General features: G+C 45.3%; 1 protein-coding gene across 2 annotated transcripts; it reads left to right on the forward strand.

The window, feature by feature from the left end:
• Nucleotides 1–5663: 5663 nt before the first annotated feature.
• RAB14 (RAB14, member RAS oncogene family) lies at nt 5664–20407 on the forward strand. Of its 2 annotated transcripts, none has more exons than XM_039561542.1 (8): nt 5664–5835; nt 12814–12872; nt 13777–13830; nt 15277–15454; nt 16514–16580; nt 17410–17497; nt 17817–17847; nt 18479–20406. In XM_039561542.1, the coding sequence occupies exons 2-8, from the start codon at nt 12821–12823 to the stop codon at nt 18654–18656; spliced, it is 648 nt and encodes a 215-aa protein (XP_039417476.1). In that variant the 5' UTR covers nt 5664–5835; nt 12814–12820; the 3' UTR covers nt 18657–20406. The 2 variants fall into 2 exon arrangements, with proteins under 2 accessions (XP_039417476.1, XP_010396142.1); XM_010397840.4 differs by lacking the exon at nt 5664–5835 and adding an exon at nt 8985–9075 and having other exon boundaries at nt 18479–20407.
• Nucleotides 20408–20675: the final 268 nt, after the last annotated feature.

Raw genomic sequence — 20675 nt, forward strand, 5'->3', positions numbered from 1 at the left:
TATTTCCCTGTTTCTTGACATATTGCTCTCAGCTGTTGGGATAAGCTTGCTTCTGCCACATCTTCCCACCTCTTCAATTCCAGATACTGTTTTAATGATTTGTTATATGAATTTCATTGCTTGTTTTTGTAATTTTCATACAGGTATTGGCATGTCCACACAAAAGCACATCTACAGGGGGCCTGTAGTACAGTCTCCTATGGACAACAGTCACTAACCAAACACCATTCTAGGATACAGTGTGGGATGTCCCAATAACCCGTCCACGCGGTCTGGGAGGTGTCAGTGTCCACGCACAGCCCCTGATCCCGAGGGAGGGAGGATGAGCAGCACTGCTGGGGCCAGCGCTGGCAGTGCCCTGGAGACCAGTGACCTCTTCCTTCCCGTCACCTATTTATAGACACCCTGTCCCTGCAGCCAGTGCTCCGGGATATGAGCGTGTGGATGCACAGATAAGTGTGCACAGATGGCTTGTTGGCCCTGAGCCACGCAAAGCCCATTTTTGATGCTCACCAGCTACAGTGTACCTCAGAACATCTTCCTTGCAACACCGAGCGTCCCTGGGCACTGTGAGTGTAGGGATCTGGGGAACAAATTGGCATGACATAGGGAACAAGTTATAATTGTTGGTTAGATAACCCATTTAAGCTCCTAAGAAGTTTAGTGTAACATTAAATTACATGAATATTGTTAAGTCCACCCACAAAGACATGGACCTTATGGCTCATGCTCTTGGGAATATCCCACAGAACACACTCATCCCGCCCATGGTTATTGTGTTTGAAGTTTGAGAAAGGAACATGATCCTTAAAAGCAATTTACCAGGAAGCACTTTCTGTGAAACATCATATGTAATAACACATCTGACAGTGAGTCGGACATCTCCAACAGCACTCACAAACAACAGAAATGTCTAACTTCCTGCATTTTTTATGTAGTTTTTCCTTGACACTACAAGTGAGTTGTGGTAAATCTAAGACAGGCAGGCACAGCCACAGACAGCTGTTGTTTTTCTTTCGCTCTCTCCATCATGTAATCAGAGAACTGTCTTGTGTTCTTGAGAGGAGCACTGTACCGAGACAGTGCCACCCTGGAATGGGTTCTTACAAAAACGGTTTCTATGCCACCAACAATGCCTCCAGTTGCTGCTGGAATTGTATGGAACAATGACATGGTTATTGATAAAGCCAGCGGTGGGTATTTCTCCTCTGTCATGGCTGTAACTGAAGAAGTTTGTTGTTATGCTTTTGTGTATGAGAACATTATTAACCAGAATGTTTTAGGTGGGCTAAAAACCATCTGCCATTTTGATTCTGCAGTCTGGGAGAATTGTGCATAGCCAGGGCAGTAGCAAACCTTTCATTAAATCAGGAACATCCTTTACAAAGAGGTACTGACACTGTGCCACAGTCACACGGATTCTGTTTTCATAACTTATCTACTTGATGTTCTGCATCATGTTCATATCATATCATGCATCTGTAACATCACCACACAGCTAACCAAAAATCCTTCACCTGTCCATCAAATATGATTAATGCAAAATGATTTAGCCTTTTAAAAACACTGTGCTCAATTGCTTTAAGTACTGTTAAATGGTAATGTTTCCATGGAAATTTTAGGTCCCTGTTTCCACTATTCAGCAGGAAACACAGCTCCAGTTGTGCTGTTGAGGGTAGAAAAGTGATCTTGGCACGCTGAACCAGCTGAGGGAGTTGCTTTTCAGGAAGCAGAGAGTGAGATGTAGAAGCACACATGTATTTAGAGCAGAACCAAGAGAGTCTCTTGATGTCAGGAAGAGCCTCAGAAACCGCTGTGATTGATGAGAAGGCCGGAAAGTTTTTCAGGGAGACTTGTGCTGTGGCAGTTTTATGCTCTGCATTTGCAAAGCCTTTCAGCAGGGAAACACCCTGAAGTGGGGCACAAAGTAAAGCTGTTGTCAGCTCCAGAGGTTGCTTTCTGTCCAGGAGCAGCTCTGTGTGGATCAAATCTTGCCTTGTGCAAGACGATTGACTCACGAAGTCTTTCACCACTGTCAGGATCTGGTCTCTGGGCATGTTGTCATGTCAGCCAGGAAAACCACAGCACCTGCATGTCTTTGAAAAGCAGATGCTGGTATTTTGCAGGCATTTCTATTGCTACGATTTGGTTTTGTGCTACAATAGAAGCTACTTGCTAAGGACATGTAGAAGTTTGAATGCTTGAGGATTACGTTCAAGGAGAAGTGAACCAGGCATCAGAGCTGAAAGGTGATCTTCAAAATAAGTCAATTAAAGTCAGTAAAGCTCAGATTTATCTTTATCAGGACAAAAGGAGTCATGGTGAGCACTGACCCTGTCAAGTGGGCTCACTGCTGTTATGTATTTGGAAGTATTTCTCAATATTAATGCTGAAATCCATGTGGAAAGGGGCACACTTCCATTCCATAGTGCCATTCCCATGAAATACTGACAGAGAGAATCCAGCTGAGCTGCATCTACTGGCACCAGAATTACCACTGGCCCAAATGTTTTTCTATCATTTATAAGTTTAATTTGAAGCTTTGAGACTGTAGAAGTGCCAGTGGGCTTGGGCTGCCTATTTTACATGAGATGAAGGAACTAAAAAAGATAAAGAAGGAACTAAAAAAAAAAAATGACCACAGGAACATTTCTACAGACACCACAAAACTGAAATGGTAAGAGATGAAAGGAGAACTGGGCAACTCAAAAATAAGATACAAGTAAAGACCAGTTAGTCATCTGTGACCAATCCAGTGTTACGTGATCAACTCCCACAGAAGTGTATTTCAAACTAGTTCCTGAAAAATCCCATGTTTCTCCCTTCTGTCTCTGTCTAGAGAAACTTGAGCAAAGCCAGAAGATGAAGTTGGGGTTCAGGGGAAGAAGACAGACAGACAAACCTGACTTTAGCTACCTTTTACTGACTGTTTGCGGCCTGACAGTTTAAATTCTGACAGTTTGGCCTCCTTACTGCTGTCCTCAGGGAAAACAGAGTGTTGCAGATAAAAAAATCCATTCAATTTCACGTTCTTCATGAATGCTGATGTGTAATTTAATCATATTTAGATTTTTAGATATTTTCATATTTAGATACTATAGATCACTCTATGTAATTTATTTGAAAAGAAGAAAATCCTCAAACCTTCTATCAACTGCATCAACTCGGAGTCTTTACTTTTCCTGGGGTTTGTGGTACAAAAATAAACCCAAGAGCAAGGCTCACGTGACCAGAAAATTTGGATGCTGTTCTCTCTTGACAGAGACCTCAGAAAGAGACACGTAGAAAAGGCTTTTCATGAGTGAACTGACCCAGCAGAAATCCACAGGGAAGGGTGGGACGATAGAGCAGGATTTCATCCCAGGCAATTTGGTATTGTTACCAATTTAGTGGGTTTTAATTACTGTTGTTAGGTTCTGTCCAGATGTTCACAATGAACGGGCTGAAGTCAGCCTTTTCTCAATAACTGTTGCTGAAAAACTGCTGCAGGCTTTCAAGCACTCACAAGAATAAAGAATCAAAGAAATGCAGATGCTGTTACTCGATCCTTCTCACTCATCTCTTTTGTGAACTATAAACTTTATAGGAATATTTGAGCAGAGCATATAAAGCTATTCAAAACCAGGAGTTTTGAAGCAACTGTATTGCCTTTTACATCATCTCAGAAAGGAAGGCAGTTTTACATAAAATATATTTGGGAATTTCAGTTTAAAAACTGAATCTTACTCATATTTAGGTAATGACTTTTACTTTTGTTGCAGGTAAGAAACAAAAAGTAATTCTATTCCAAAACTGCTTCTCGTTTCTGTTCACAATTAAAATTCCTTACAAGCCAGACTCCAGATAAAAATGATTTTCAGAGCTGTTGAGTAATCCTGGAGATGTCTCCATGGCCACTGGAGGGGGAAATGCCACCCTGTGAGTGTGACTGGAGAGGTGCAATGTTCTGCTTCACTTTTATGGCAGCGGGGTGAGCAAACCCCACGGGGAGCTAGAGGAGCCTGCCTGGGGGAAAGGGCTGCTTGGAATTTCCACTGGAAAAGAAGCTGCTGCTCCAATCAGCCGCTCCCACCCTTGGCAGGCTGTGCAGCCCGTTGCCCTTTCCATAGATAACAGCAATAATTACCTGCCATGAATTCCACCTTGTACAAACAGGGAAGCTCACCCCGCCTGCCTGGCTCTACCAACACTGGATCATAGATAGAAGAGTACTCAATGGATTTTTGTGTGTGATATTTGAGCAACTCTGCATTTTAAAACCTCTCATTACAGTGTCTGTGTTAGTATTAATATTTGGGGCAATACCAAGGAAGTGTATTTTTTTCAAGTCAGTAAACCAGACTGCAACTGTGTCACAACAGTCAGGTCATTTTCCGTGTAAAGACTCCCTCTCGTGGAAATCATTCTCACTGGCTTGTTTTGACCTATTTTTCTAGTAAAAGTCACTCCATATAAGGTCTTGCAAAACTTGAAAAGGATTCTGTTGCACAGTGTTATCCGTTTTGAAGTTAGAACCCTGACAATAACTGACAGGAGTCCTACACCTGTACTACATCACCAGCAGATTTTGTATTTTTCTATTAAATCTTACCTTTTTATTACTCAAGAGATTCCATTATTTATTTATTTACTATGTAGATAAAGGGGAAAAAAATTCTAATTGTTTTTCATCAGTGCTTTTCACTCTGTGTGAGGTTTCTGCCCAGATAACGTGGAGTATTATCTACCATGCAGTGTTTCCCTGGTAGAGGTTGAGCAATAATTAGGGGGTGGCTGATTCATGGAAAGCAGAGGATTCCCTGGATGTTGATGCACTAAGAAAATTGAATTAGTAATGTTACAGTAATGGAGATGGAAAATGCCCATTCCGGGAAAATATTGCCACAGAAACTGTTATAGCAGGGGGGAAGCTGCAATTTGAATCTTGGACACTGATACACAACAGAATTCGATGCTTTTCAAAATGTGTGGGACTGAAAATCCTTATTGGGGAAATTTTTTGATACAGTTTTTCATCTCCTGAACCACCGATTTATATTTTGAATCCCTTGAGCTGTGAGATTTGGGCAGTATATGGTGGTTTTAGGTTTTTAGTATCGCCTGCCACAAGTGTTTAAAAAGCCTACTCAAAATAATCAAAGCCCAAATTAATAACTCAGAGAATTTCACGGGACAGGGCAAAGCACCCGATGATGTTACTGGAGACAGACGCCGAGCTCTGCAGCCCCTCAGAGATGTTGGACACTGTTCTACAGCCCCGTACCTGCACCGTGCCGGGCTGTTCCCGTTCGCACCATTTCCGGGCGAGTTGGAGCTTCCGGGCGGGTCACTCCCACTTTTCCACGAAGCAAAGCGCGGAAATCCGGGATTTTCCGCGGTGCCCGAGGCCCCGCTCCGCCCTGAGGCGCCGCCGCGCCTTCTCCTCCGCCTGAGGGCGCGCGCCCTCCCGCCGCGCCCCGCCCCGCCCCTCGCGCCGCTCCCGCGCGGCCCCGCCCCGGCCCCGCCCCGCCGCCCGCCGCGAGCGCGCGCTCCCGCCCCTCCCGGCCCCTCCCCTCGCGCCGGCGGGATGGGCGGGGCCTCGCCGGGCAGCGGCCGCCGTGATTGGCTGCGCTGCGGCGCCCTCGCGCCCACTCTTTGTGCGGCCCCGGCGCCCGTCGAGAGTGGGAGGGGAAACCCCGTGCGAGGGGCGCCGCCATCTTGGCTGCGGGGGTGATGGGGGCGCAGCGGAGCCGCGTCTGAGGCAGCGGAGCGAGCCCGGACCGAGCCGAGCCACAGAGCCCGCGGGGCACCGCCCGCACAGCCGCGCTGCACAGCTCCCTGAGCCCCGAGCCACAGGTACGGGGGTCCGGAGGGGCGCCCGCCCGGCCGGGCCTGCCGCGCCAGGCCCCGTGCCGAGGCTCCACCGGGCCGGGCGGACCGGGGCGGGTCCCGGTCGGCGGCGCTTCGTCCCGGTGCTTCCCCGAGCCGCGGCCCGGCGGGCCCGCGGGGCGCCGTGCGGCCCCGAGGACGCTGCGGGCGGGCTCCGGGGCCGGCAGGGAGGGGAGGGGGCGGCCGGGCCGAGAGGGGTGAGGCTGCCGGGCAGGACTAGGCCGCTTTGCTCTGTGTCACCGCCGCCTCCCACTGCTCCTCTGCACTGCACAGTCGGCAACGCCACCAGCAAACACAAGCGGTATTTATATATATATGTTTCTATATCTCCCCCTTACGAGCTGTTGCAGTTGCACGTAGGGTGTGTATGTGTATATTGTAGCGTATATGTAGCTGATGTGCAGCGTTATCTCTGCTTTTAGTTGTTATATTGACGTGTGCCGTCATGAACTTTGACAGAAAAATGGCTTTGAGGGTTGAAGGAAAAGCCACTTCCTATTTGAGAAAGCAGTGAAAGTATTCTAGGCTGTTTCTTTTGTCAAAGCTTATTTAGGCTAAACAGAGTGAAATTCTGTTCTTTCTCCTAACTGTTCATTGCCTGTTTGCAGCACACTTTAAGTATCCACAACATCTGTTGGGAGCTTTCTCTTGGAGTTGTACTGAATTATCCTTGTACTAAAGCCAGGAAGAGGTGGGTGACTGCACTGGGGTGTCTCTGGCAGTGTCTCTGGAGGTTACTTGGTGTGGCCTTTGCTTTGAAACGGGGTAGATCTGTGTTGTTGGGACGTCTTTCAGAGGTAACAGAACCCCTTAGCGAACAAGATTTACTCAGGTTGACTGTATCCTAAATCATATCAAACCCCAAGTCACCACATCCTTTTCAGGAGCCAGATGTTATCCTATGGAAAGTATTGGCCGGGATTGATTCCTGTCGTGGTTTGGACTGAGGGGCCCTTGTGCTTGGGCATTGCTCGGGAATGGGAAGAAAATACAAACCTTGGGGAATTTAATTACTAAATGTCACAATTTAATACGGTTTAGAAAGGAATTTGCTAGCTTCCTGTAGGGATTTGAAAATGTTATAAATCTGAGTGGAAGGAAGAAGTTCCTCTTTTCCTTTCCCATTTTATGAATAACAAAAAAAAAAAAAAAAAAAAAAAGAGGAGTCCGTATGAAGGACAGCAGTTTGGAAACAAACCTGTTCTACTGGAGGTACTGGGATGTAAAATGTAAATAACATTTTAAAATTACCTGCTCACTCCTGGGCATCTAATGAAACCTGCTTGTGATTGGTTCTCATTTTGCTGTATCTTCCTGAAACAGGAGGTAGATCTTAGTTAATTTTTACCTAAAATGTCTGTGACTTTAGTTTTCCAAGGTGATGACGCAGAGTGTTGTTCTGATTTGTTGGAATGACAGAAAACTCTTCTGGTTTTGTATATACTGTCCCAAATTTACCTGATGTCTCTGGACCTCTGTTGTCCTGCTGTGAACAGACATGTGCTACAGGTTGGAGTGTTCTGTAGGAAGAGGAGAGTGGGATAAGTGAGAAAATACAAGTAGATGAAGGATGGCTGAGAGGAGGGACATGGCAGAAGGTGCTCGAGCTGAGGAGGACAGGTATGCAGTGATTAGGTCAGCCCTGCTGCTGGGGTGTGGTTAGGGAGAATTGAGGTGTGCACATATAAATGCAGGAAGTTTAGGAAGCAAAATGGAGTAAGTTAATGAAGCAGTATGTGAAACCAGTAGAAGGATAACCAGCACAACATGGGTGTGACTGTAGAGCTGGTGAGGAAAGTCAGAAAGTGAAGGTAGTGTGTTATGTAGCTTTGATTTAAAAATAAAGACGAAGTTCCTCCTGTAGGAAGGAGAAGTGAAGGCCTGTGAAGCCTTTAGAAAAACCTTCTAGGCTTCAGGCTGGGTTAAGGTGTTCCATATGATTGAGGAGTGTATCAAATGCATTTCTTCAAGAACAGCCTGGAAAGGGCTCTGCAGGGCTGCAGCTGGTGGGTCTGAGCCCCAGAGCCTGCAGGCCTCGTGTGCTGTCAGGGAAAGAGTACTGGGTGTGGGAATAATACGGAAATGCAAAGTGATCCTGGACAGCAGCTCACAGAGGCTGCTGGGTGTCAAAGATCAGCTCAGCCAAATTTACTGTCTTGTGCTAATTTGATGCTTTGGTGAAATCCAAGTGGGGGAAGCCAGGGGGGATGACTCTGGAAGAGCTGAGGGATGAGTAAGGAACTGGCCAGCAAGAAGTGTTGTTGTCAGACAGGTGCGAAGGCTGCAGCAGGCTCTGACACTTCTCAGGGATCAGGCACAGCAGGGCTTTGTAAAGCCAAGCCTGCAAAAACGAATAAATAAGTAGAGCAGGGTGGCTGCAGAGCATCATCTTAAAGAAGGCCAAGATGTTGATGTGGTTTAGGAAGACGTGAATGTCTTTGGTGTGTGAAAGTGAGAGAACCACAGTGGAATTTAATTGTAGCAGACCTCATAGCTTGCTGTGGACACAGACCTATGGGAATTCAGTGCTTGGCTGAATGAATTGATAACAGAACTGTTACTACCTCCCAGTGTGCTGTGATCTTACAGATGACCACAATTGAAGCACTCACAGACTGCTTCTGGTAGCCTGCTGAAGTAAGGTACAAGTTGAACCACATTGTTTTGTGTGCTTGACAAAAGCCTTTATCAGGGGAAAAGTGCAATTGTGAAATGAAGCAATTCTACCTATCTCCAGCTCATCCCCCTTATCAATCTTAATGTTGTCTGTTAATTAATATCGAAATAAGTCTGCAGCTTCAACTGTGAGAGCCTTTCCTGCTGCACACCATTGAAGAATGGTGCACAGAACACCTGGCTGGCCAGATGGACTACAAAATGCCTTTTGCTTCAGAGTAACTAACCAGTGGTTCCCTGCTGCAGAGTGCTGTGCTTTGCAGGGAACCAGTAAAAACTGGGCAGTGCTGAGTTTGAAGGTTGTAGTTTTTTTTCCCCAGGTCTCATCCCTGCACATGGACCATCCATCAGCTGATGGTGTGAACCACAGAAGTGTCTAATAAACCCTCTGCATGCAGGTTCTGGTCTCATAACACATCTGCTTCTTGTTGAGCATACAGATACTACATTTCTCAATGCAAATGATATCCAGTGAAGAGTTAAAACCGTGTCCTTGAGCTGGAAGGAACTGCACAAGTCTCACAAAGGCTGGTATGAATCTGATATTTACAGTTATGTTATTGTGATAAAGAATGTTACAGCAGTGTGCCCAGAACAATCTTATCTCAGGGTGTACAGATGTAGCTGATACTTGAAATAAGGCTTCAGTGAGATTTCTAAATATCTGTGTAGTGCTTGTTGATTAGAGGAGGTAGATGTACTGGTATCTTCATTAAGGTCATCTTCAACTTTTTATTTAAAAATAAAGAAGTTGTCGGTATGTGGAAAATGGATTTGGCGACACTGCTCACTGTAAAATTGCCAGTCTTAATATAATGCAGAAATGAATTGTACAGGCTTTGAAATGAGCATAAATCTGTGCACAGTGAGGCACGATCCTCTGGCCAGGGGCCATCCTGCAATAATGCTCTGGGCTCCAGGGCAGCCTTACCTGGGAGAAGGGAGCCAAAGCTTGCTCTGAGCTGGCAGACTTTCCCGGAAGAAGGATGGCAGGTAGGCCAAGCTCCCAGACTAAACTTCTGCTTTCTTTTAACAGTAAATTCATGGCTGGTTAACTTTGATGTCATAGTGCACAATGCCAGCAGTGGCCGAGGCTGAGCTGTGGATATTTATGTGCAACTTCCTCAGCCCTGCAGTTCTTGCCCTCGCAGCTCTCCCAAGAGGAAAGCCCCATCCCCCCATATTGGAACTACTGAGATTCACATGTCTGGAACAGAGAGGGTGGAGGCAGAACTCGAGTTTTTACAGATGGGTGATGGTTATCAACATATCAACGCCTTGCATTGACATGTAGCTGATAGTTTAGAATTTACTGACCCCTGTTGTGCCCTGTTCTTGTCTGGACTTCCTTCTTTCGTCTGCAGCAAATGCTGAGGTGGTCAGTTTTCCAAGGCTGAATTCTCAGCAGGGTTTCTGTGTTTAGTTTGTTGCATTTTTTTTTTTTTCTCCTTCAGCACAGAGTCCTTGTGGAATATCACTTTTATTCCAAGATCTGAGTGCAGCTTGAATTCCTGCTAATCCTTACTGGAATTTGAGCATGTAAAAGTTTCTTATTTGGTTGTTTTAGTATTGTTTGGGTGTTTATTTTATTTTTTATTTAAAGGAGTCATCTGTTCTCCAGAAAAAAATCCTGACCTTTACTAATGGTTTGGAGTATTTCAGAATCTTTTCTGTAATGTGACCCTTGGAATAAATGCAATATCAATGGTTTTTTGTATTGAAATAGCATAGTTAGATTTTCTAACTTAAAGGGCATAATGGAAATAGACATATCTCAGCAAACAGAAACAGTCTGACAAATAAACAGAGCTGTATATTTAGCAATGAAGGTCTAGTTGAGACTCGCTTCAAATTCAGTTTGTTATAGACTGCACTGAGTTTGCAGTTTCTCCGTGCTTTATTAAAGTCCTCCTCACTTTCCAGTGATGCCACTTACACACTTGGATAGCAGGATGCATTTCCCCCCTGGTTGGAACAGCACAGCACCACAATGTTGTTTACCATATGGTGATATCCTAGAGTCATGTGCTCAGAAACATGAAACTTCCCTGTGTTTGTGAGTACTTGGCATTCCTTGGCCTCCCTGGTCTTGGGAAGAAGAGAGGGCACCCAGCCTTCTGCAGCTTTCATAGCCCCACGAGTGGTTGGTTCCCTGTCTTGGAGTTCATGATGCTGGTTGGTTTGTTTGGGGTTTTTAACAGCATAGGTTACTGGATATTTCCATCCTCAGAATGCACAAATCTTTGGTCCATACTGGTGCTCTTGGTGTCTTGTGGCTGTAACACCCAGCTGTTTTCTGTGGAACATGGTGCAGTTCCTGCTCTCCTCCTGAAGTACTTGCATGTATAAATCAGCTTTTTCAAGCTCTTTTTTATACTTCCAGTTACCTTGTAAACCCCCAGTTTAGCCCTGTGTGCCATCAAATGGAGCTGAGCTGTGAGCATGCTGGTCCTGCCTCTGCTCAGAAGGCAAGTGGCAGGTGAAGTGTCCTGCAAGAACACATGCTTTGCATGCCCAGTTTACTGTGCTGGGACATGCTGGAGAAGAAGAAAAACATAATGTGTGAAGATGTTCAGGAAACTTGAAGGACTGGTTGTTTCCACAGTGATACATTCATTTAGAACTCAATATGGAGCAGTGACTTGTCTTTATTTACTGCTGTTGAAAATAACCAGTGCACGTGTTGAAGCTGGTACTGTAACTCTGGACTCTTCCAAGAAATAAGGCAGTAAAGCTGCTGCCTTGCTTGCTGAATTACTGTCCAAAATTGCCACTTTATTTCCTATCTTGGAATAAGCTTGGTTTAGTAGAACAGCGTGTGTCTATATAGGCCTTAGCAGAGGTGCTTTACATACTGCTTGGGATAGAAGGACTGAGTGTTTCCATCTCCTGAGCCAGGCACGGAGGGAAGACAAGGTGCAGAGCAGCGCCTGGCACTCAGTAAACCCTTCTTAACTTCTCTGCGAGTTGTTCCCCCTCCGAGGTCTAGATAAGCGTGTTTGCCTCAAATCTCTGCGCTGGGAAGCGGAGGCTGCTGGCTCTGTGCTGGGAATGAGATTTGTTCACCTTTCTTACTGCTGCAGTTCACTGAGAGGGATTAATCGTGGTTCAAGGAACAGTACTTTGCTTTTGAGAAAGTCCCAGGCCTGTAAGCTTTCCTCTGTATTTCTTTCCAGTACTGGTTTCATTCGTCATGTGAATGACACATGACCTAATGAAAATCTTTCTAGGCTCCAGCAATGTTCCTTGTAAGGAGTACCATGTGTTTGTAAGGGCTGGCTATCTGCCATGCAGGAGCAGGAAGGGAAGCGCTGAATTCCTGCTAGAAATTTTCCACTTGCTTAACTGATCACAGTGTATCCAGTTTAACTTAAAACCGGGGACAAAAGCAGGCATTTCCCATCTTTTATGTTAACTGGCAACATCTGGCCCGTACAGATGTGTAATCCTGGCTAACTGATGTGTTAGTTGGTAAGTCAGCTTTTACTCCTTGCAGATTTAAACAGCTGAAGCCAGTTCTAATTCCCTCGACATTTAGGAAAGCACAGGAAAATTCTGGAATATTAGAAGTACTTTGGCTGCTTTTTAAAAAAGAGAAACTGCTCAGCAGCCTTGCTGTAACACTGCCATGCTGACAAAGCCACAGAGATGTTAACTAACTTCCTGAACATCTGATTTGTGGCTTGCACCGCTTTTCCGACATGGACAAGCATCGCCCCAGACCCCGGTCAACGCTGCTACAGCATTCTTCTAAATCTTAGCTGTTTGCTGCAAGCTGCACTGTTTCCTTTTTTGCTGTTGCAAGTCTCAAAAGTGTGAGGTAATAGCTCCAACTTGCTGGTTTTGTTAAATCTCTTCAGATTTTGTGCTGGAGTCAGATTTTATTTTCAGTTCATACATCAGCTCTTTGGCGGGTGAGCGCTGGTCTGGCCGTGACTGTGCAGAGCAAGGAGGGACTGAGCTTTTCAACAGCTTTAAGTCTTTCTTATCTAATCAGTCTACTGATTGTCAGTACTACCTCAGAGCATGTTTCTGCTTGGAGGCTTTACTGACAGGGGCTCAGAGCAAACGGTGTGGGAACTTTGCTGGCTGTCTGTGCCACTAATTCAGTGACTGTGGGGAACTACACAAATTTGAACTGTGAATGAAAGGGTTGTTGTGGGGGGAGAGGAAGGGGGAATTTTTTTGCTTAGATGAACTAAACTGGATGAATTGGCTTGAATTTGGTGAACAAGTATCAGTTCTGATGCGTTCTATTTTTTATTTTAGTGCCACAATGGCAACTGCACCTTACAACTATTCTTACATCTTTAAGTACATCATTATTGGTAAGTACCAGTGGGCACGCACCTGTTCATGTTGCTGTGTGGATACCTGAGATGCCTGTGGCTGTGCCATGCTGCTTTCAGTAGGTGCTTGTCCCACCTCAGTCCTCACAGGTCACCACATTTCTCTACAGCTTTAGCATTTACTGGAGCATTTTGCATCATTAATCTCAAAGGTTTTGGAGTTTATGTTGAAGGCACAAGTGCTGATCGGAAACGGTTGCATGAGGCTTATAAATCTCTGTCAGGCTATATTTTTGTGTTTAAATGTTGCTTTTAGCTGCACCTTCCTTGGCTGCTTAGTCAGGGACTCTCAGGGATTGCATTTATTGCTATCCTGGAAGAACTGGTCTTGCTGTTAATTGTTTAATTGTTAATGACCTTGTGTAGGTGTAAATGATCTGCAGTGTTATTGTACAGGTTTGTAGTCAGGCTGCTGTGACAGGCTCAGCCTCTGGAAAAGTTGGTTCTTAAAAGATCTTGCTGTGTCTCACTCTTGGCATTGCGCAAGAGGATCAGTGGAAATGGAGCAATTTCTTGGGGTGTTCTGGATGGTTGTCAGTATTTTTGATGTTCTTACTGGTAATTGCAAGTAAGGAAGGAGCAAGAACCAAGTGTATTTTACATTTTAGTTTCTTCAGATGTCCTTTTTATAACCTTGTGAGATCCAGTTGTAAAATCAGTAATACAAATTAACTTATTTCTTGAGTGTTCTGCTCTACTCTCACTTGCAGGCCTGTTCCTGTGACCAGAGCTTTAGTGCCAAAGTTGATAAATGGGAGGATGTAGCCAGGGATAGAACGCTGCCCATCTGACCTGAGAAATGAATGTCTCTGTGCCATTTGTTGTGTGGGATGAAGAAGATGTGCTTGTTGCAACAATGATTTAACTATTCTTTCTGTAACAGGGGACATGGGTGTAGGAAAGTCCTGTTTGCTTCATCAATTCACAGAAAAGAAGTGTGAGTATTGCAGTTCATGATAGTTATTCTACCTGACACCTTCATCCCTTTTTCCTGCCTGTTTCCATCGTGCATGAGCTCGATTTGGTGTCTTACTCTGTATGAGTTTGGATTGTACTGGGTCACAGTTTTGGTTTGACTTCAGCAGATGCAGAAACAAATGTTGATGTAGTAATGGCAAAACCTGCTCCAGCCAGTCCTGCCTGTGAGGAGTGGGAGGACTGGATCTGATTTAACAGCTTTTCTGTGGATTTTGATATGAACAAAGAGAAATTTCTTGACTGAACTTCACATGTCTTCAGTATTGGTGTAGCTTGATCACAAGCAGTTGGAGTTTTTAGTGCTGTTAAGGAGTTCAAAAGGAGAACAATGATTTTTCTTTGAGTCCTTGTTTGCAGCCTTAAGCAGCCCTGCAGGACACTTGGCCTGCCCTGGGTGATGGTGTTTAGGGGTTACTGCAGTCTCTCCCAGCTGAAACATTTTCTCATGTATGGTATCATCACTAATTAAGAATTAGCTGCACTTCTTCCTCGTGTGTGTTGCATTGGGGTTTGCAGCAGCTGTGACCTCACTCAGTGAGTAAGTCTGTAGGTATTTATCAGTACAGGCATCACCATGTGCTACTTGTGATGGGGTAACAACTGGGTAGAAGCTGCAGTTAAAATACTTGTTTTCTAGTAGAAATAGGGATTTCTGATTGTTGTTTTTAATGAAAATGTAGTATCAGCCAATTATTTAAATGCCATTTTGCACATGGTCAGTTTCTCCATGAGGAGAATGTTCTTACTCGGTGAGCACCAAGCCAAAGCAGTACAACCAAACTAACGTGCCAAACACCTCTGCTGTGAGACTGCCACTAACTCTAGGTAGCCTGAGTAGATCCTCATCCTGTTTGTATTTTCTTGATCTTTCTCAAAGATGAGCTTATTAACATGAGTTTATCATAACTAGAAAGATGCCTTTTTGGACTTGATTTGGTGTGTTTGTAGCTACTTATGAAACTGGCGTTTTCCTGTGGACAGTCATGCTGTTGCCCTGTCTGAACCAACTTTGGCATTTGTTTTTGAAGATGTGACACATTTTTTAACTGTATCTTTCTTGGTAATTCCCTAAAAATTATCTTTTCGTACTGCATTAAAATAGTTAACCGTTTCTGCAAGGATAGACTGGGAATCAGCTGACTTGGTGCCTTCTGCTATGTATGGCCAAAGAGCAGCAGAGAAGGCAAGGAATTTTATAACTGTTTTCAAAACTAACAACAGCTCAGGAAATACAGCATTTTATTTCTGGTTAAGTGATGCAGTTTGGGAACTGTAGCTGTAAAAATGCTTTTTTAGAGACTGAAAATCTAGTAAAGATAACTGAAAACTTGTGGTAGTCATATCTTTGCAGCAAGGAAACATTGTCTTAGGAAGATCTGATCTTTGCTCTTATTTTTCATGACAGTTATGGCAGACTGTCCCCACACAATTGGTGTTGAATTTGGCACAAGAATAATTGAAGTTAGTGGCCAAAAAATTAAACTACAGATTTGGGATACAGCAGGACAAGAGAGATTCAGGGCTGTCACACGAAGCTACTACAGAGGAGCAGCAGGAGCTCTCATGGTCTACGACATCACCAGGTAAGGGCAGCAGAGCTCTGGGTGTGCTTGGTGAGGTTGGGATGCACAGCCCTGTGAGTTCTGTCTGTCTGTCTTTCCCTGTGGCTCAAAGGCTCTGTGTGTGCCTGGATGAGCAGCATCCTGGTGTGTGATGCCTGCTACACCTTATCTAAATACCCCACTACTTAAAGAGCTGCACGTGAGACACAGGGAATGATGTGAGCTGCTTTTCTTGGAAGATCTCGCTGCTGCTGAGCCTGAGGAGTTTGCCATTTCAAGCTGTGCCTGCCTGTGTTGAAGCTGTTTTAAAGAACTGGCTTTGTCCTTAGAATCTGCTCTTCAGCACATGGATTTTGCTGCTGTGGAGGCAGTGGCAGCGCTGCTCACCTGGCAGGGGTGTCCTCAGTGGGCCCAGCCCAGAGCACGGCTGTGCCGCAGTGAACGCGTGGAACTGCCCGGGGTGTGGTGGGGAGAGAGCCTGGCCTCAGCCTGACCCTGGGCCTCTTCCCCAGCAGCCTGCTCCTGCACAGGAGCCATCCTGGCTTCCTCTAGAGGTGAAAACTAAAGATGCTGCTGAAAAAATAATGCATCAGATGCATTGAGATACTTTTGCTTTCACACGTCTCTCATCTTCCACTGGGGCTGTTCTTGATATTCTTCAGGCACTTCTTTGTTTTTCCTGCATATGTAGGTGTATTTCCTGTTTGTGCAAATCTTGAGTAAAATATGAGCTTCTGCAGTTTGTTACCGAAGTGCTGTTCTGCTGCACTGTGTTCTGTAAGAGTATTTGACAGGCAACCCTTTAATGTGTTCTGTACAGAACAGCATCAGCATTGTCTGTGTGCAGAGCTGTGTGCTAGCAGTGGGAATTGGGCTGGCTTTCCACTGGTGGTGTAAGAGCTGCTCCAGGGGTTTAAACTTGACTTGAGTTTGAGAGTCCACACTGCTGCTTCTTTGTCTGTCTTGACGTGGGGAGAAGAACAGGGATGATGGATGTTGCTGTGTTTGGATGCTGACTCTGCTGTTGGCACCTAAATATTTTATAAAAGGCTAAAACTGTCCTCTCTTGATTCTTTGCAGAAGAAGTACGTATAATCACTTAAGCAGCTGGCTGACAGATGCAAGGAACCTCACCAATCCAAATACTGTAAGTTGGACTTCATTTAGCTTAAAAGCAAGATTGCTTCTCCCTGAGCAAGAGGTGGGAGGCTCAGGCCAAAGCACTGCAGTGGTCTCTGCAAGAGCTGCCTGTGTTCTCTCTGCTGCTCCTGTTCCCACTTGCAGAGTGCAGTGATTCACTTCCCTTACTGCAGCTGGAGCAAAATGGCTTCTTCTGAAAGTCTTCTTGTGCCACTCACCTTTCAGGGTCTATTTGAAGCAGTTGGAGACAAAATTGGGATGAAATCTGGACCAACCTTGACTTGTGTTACTCCTTGCTTTGTCAGTAATGAGGTGAATGCTGTCCTTAGGTTGGAATGTAAATTGGATCTCCAGCAAAAGCTGACCAGGTTTTGTGGAGGAAGATTCTTCTGGGTCTCTCTGCCCATATCACAGAGCTGTTGTTCTTCAGCCTGTTCCTGAATGCCTCTAAAATACCTTAGCTCCAAACTGATGAGAAATCTATACTGTGATGAGAGAAAACTTCAAAGATTGTCTGGATTAGCAGCTGTTTAAACAAACACAAGAAGTGGTTCAGGGTATGGCTCTCATGAGTAAAGAGCAGCACCACTGCTTTTTAGGACCTCATCTCATGAGAACATCCTAAAGCCTTGGAAAGTGACAGCTGGAGATGCTGTTCCTGCTTTCCCAAAGTGGGGAATGCTAGAGCAGAGTTCTCCAGAAGGAGCATGGCTTCTGTAGATAATCTGCTCTGCATATTTCCCTTTGTTTTTTTAAAAAGTCTCATTAATAATGGAGGTGGCAGTGAAAAGGCTCATAAGCTTTTTCCCAGACTAACTTTGTCTCTCCTGACCCAGGTGATAATCCTCATAGGAAACAAAGCAGACCTGGAAGCACAGAGGGATGTTACATATGAAGAAGCCAAACAATTTGCTGAAGAAAATGGTGTGTTTTTTTTCTCTTGAGCTGGTACATTTCCTACAAGATAGTGATGTTAAAGTGATTCCTCAGCATTGATAGCTGCAAGCTTACACTTCAGAGTCATGGAATTGTATGTACAAACTCCTGCTGTGCCTCAGGCAGTCTGGCATAGTGCTAATTGTGCTTAGTTCTAGAAATGCTGGCGTTGATGCCTTAACATAGTCACAAAACCTTGTTCAGTACTAAAATAGTGTCTTGCATGTAATGGGAAGGTCATGATGTGTCTGACTTTGGGTTGTTTGAGGTGTGTTGTGCACTGACTTAAACCTCTGTCTCTGAACAGGTTTATTGTTCCTTGAAGCAAGTGCAAAAACGTAAGTGACTGAACTGCTCGCATTGGTCTGTTTGCTTTGACTTGAAAGTAACTTGGAACTGAGACCTCTGGCTGCATTTCAGGCAAAGACTGGTTGAATTCAAATGAACTGATTGGGATTTCAGGCCTTATTTGAGTGTGGAATGTGTTCATGTGGGTAAAGGGTTCCTTCCCCTGGGTGTTCAGAGCTGAAAGTTTGGTTTGAAGGCAACGACCAGTCCCTCCACTAAGTGAAGAATTGCTGTGCCATGCTTGGGGCCGGCTGTGTCACTGTGTTTCCAGGGCCACCAGGAAATGTGGCTCCCACTGCCACCTGTCAGAGCAGAACTTTGTAACAAAAAGAGATTTTGATCCATAGTGGCTCCCTTGTCTTTAAGCCTCTGGCAGAACTGCCCTGTGCACGTAGCTCAATGCCTTGGCTTATTTTTGCTCCTCAGTGCTTTGGCACATATTCCATATTCCGGGCTGGTGCTGATGGCTGTAGTGACCAAGGAGGGCATTGCCCTGTCCCGGGGCTGGGTTGTTGGGCTGGAAGAGGACGGGGCAGTGCCCGTCAGGTCCCAGGGCAGTGTTTGCCCAGCTCCCTCCAGAAGCAGCACTCAGCCCCAGTAACTTCTGCTGCTCTCTTGCAGTGGAGAGAACGTGGAGGACGCGTTCCTGGAGGCTGCCAAGAAAATCTACCAGAACATCCAAGATGGAAGCCTGGACCTGAACGCGGCCGAGTCGGGCGTACAGCACAAACCGTCAGCCCCGCAGGGGGGGCGGCTAACGAGCGAACCCCAGCCCCAGAGAGAAGGCTGTGGCTGCTAGTGACCCCTCCGTGGCTCCTCCTGACCCCTCACCTCTGGCTAGGGAGTGGTGCTTTTGACCGCTTCCCCATCTTCTGTACATCTTACTGGGTTTAATTAAAACTCTGAGACAAGTTTAACACAGTACTAAACTGCTAAACAACTTTAGATGTAATCAGGTTATCAAAGGCAAGTAGAGTAATAAAACCTCTCCTGCATGGTAAATCTAGAAGTTTTTTTTTTCCTTGATTGTCCTTGTGATAGTGTCACCGATACATAATTTAAACTGAGCACTGATGCCGGACTCCTGATTTTACACTTTCGCAGGGCTTTGTCTTGTATGGTTTATTTTATGGTTCTTTGGCCTTTCTTCCCCACCTCTAACTGTTCGAGCTGTCCGTAGTAAAGGATAAGTTTTTGCTGTGAAATGACTTCCGATGGTAGCGAGGGGCTCTGTAATGACGTGCTTTTGTTGGAAGAATTCCCTGTGGGATGTGCTGGGGTCGGGGTGGCGCAGGGAAGTGATCTCTTCATTCTTGTGCTCAATAGCTTTACATCATTTTTTTTGCCACTTTTATCCTTTATCTTTGTTAACAGAACGTAAATATGTATAAAATTTGAAGGAACTGAGCTAACAGTTAAATACATCCTGTGTATATGATTTTAATGAAGAAAATGATGCCTGGCATTAGAGCAGTGTGTAAGAACCCCCCGTTTTGTACAGTCTGAGCTCTCTGTGCCCCCCTGGCAGCACAGCCCAGCTGTGGCTGCAGCTGCTGGGCATCACTCACAGGGTCCCCACGGTGCTGGGGGACACAGATGTTAACACTAGTGGGGCTCTCATCTCTGCACTGTGCAATCCTCCCCTCGGCACTCAGCAGTGCTCTACCTGCTTCTCTTTGGCATTCTCGGGCTTCAGCCGTGGCTGGGCTCTCGCACACCTCCTGCTTTTATACCTGTAACTTTGGGAATGGGCAGAGGCTGAACTGGACAGTTGGAACAACATGTGCTCTCTAGGGATTTTTAACTACTCTTGTATTTTTTTTAACAGTGCTGTGTGAGGGGTTTCTTTAAAGGGTTTTGCTTCAAGCCTTCAGGTACATCCTTCCTGGGGTGCCACAGCCTGGCTTGTGTGTGAGGGGGTGTCACATGGTTGCTGCACTAATGTGGGGTTTTACTGTGGCTCCTTACGCAGCTTCACCTGGAAAACCTCACATGGTTTAAAAATGGAAGGGGGTAAGTGCTTAACCACAATCCAATGTCCCACATCAGGCTTATTGCAGCATTTCAAATACAAAGTAGTCTGAAAATCCCTCTCTAGACACTAAAACTGTACAATGTTCAGACTTGTAAGTAACCAGTGGTACCAGAGTATTGTACAGTCAATGTTAAATAAAAGCCAAAACTGGAATGTGCAGACAATAGGATTTGGGTAACTTGTGTGCTGTCCCTTTGTTTTGTCTGGTTAGTCCTTTTTTAACTCCTGTTCCTCAGTAGATGGGTATGTTCAAGATCTCCAGCTCCTGCATCCTGCTTAACCCAAGGCTGCACCAGGGTTTGCCCAGGGACCACGACCTGCTGCTGATGTGAAGTCAGTGTTGTAATGACTACAGCTTGTTGAGGTGCAATACCTGTACTCCCAGAGTAAGTTACAGTAGGTCTTACTGTTTCTGTCACAGAAAGGATCTGTTTGGACTGCTGTACTCCTCATTTGATGTAACAATGCTATTAATCTAAATATTTGTAAATAAAGTACCTGTATCTAGATAAACCTCCCTGCTGTGTGTTACTCTGTGCTGACAGTGGGACCTCCAAGGGGGGAGAGCTCCTTGGAGTGCTGGGATTTGTGCTCAACCTTTACCCTGGGCCTTACTTGGCACAAACTTCAGAGGGGTTCCCAGAGCCCAAAGCTGTTCTCTAAGGGAAGCAGGGCAGGGTGGTGTTTGTTCCCAGTGAACTCGGACAATGGCTTGGTGATGCTGCATAGAAAAATGTTATCTCTAATGAGGATGAGAAAGGGCAAGACTGAGAGTGATGCCAA

The sequence above is a fragment of the Corvus cornix genome, chromosome 17, assembly GCF_000738735.6.
Source record: "Corvus cornix cornix isolate S_Up_H32 chromosome 17, ASM73873v5, whole genome shotgun sequence".
NCBI classification, from domain to species: Eukaryota; Metazoa; Chordata; class Aves; order Passeriformes; family Corvidae; genus Corvus; species Corvus cornix.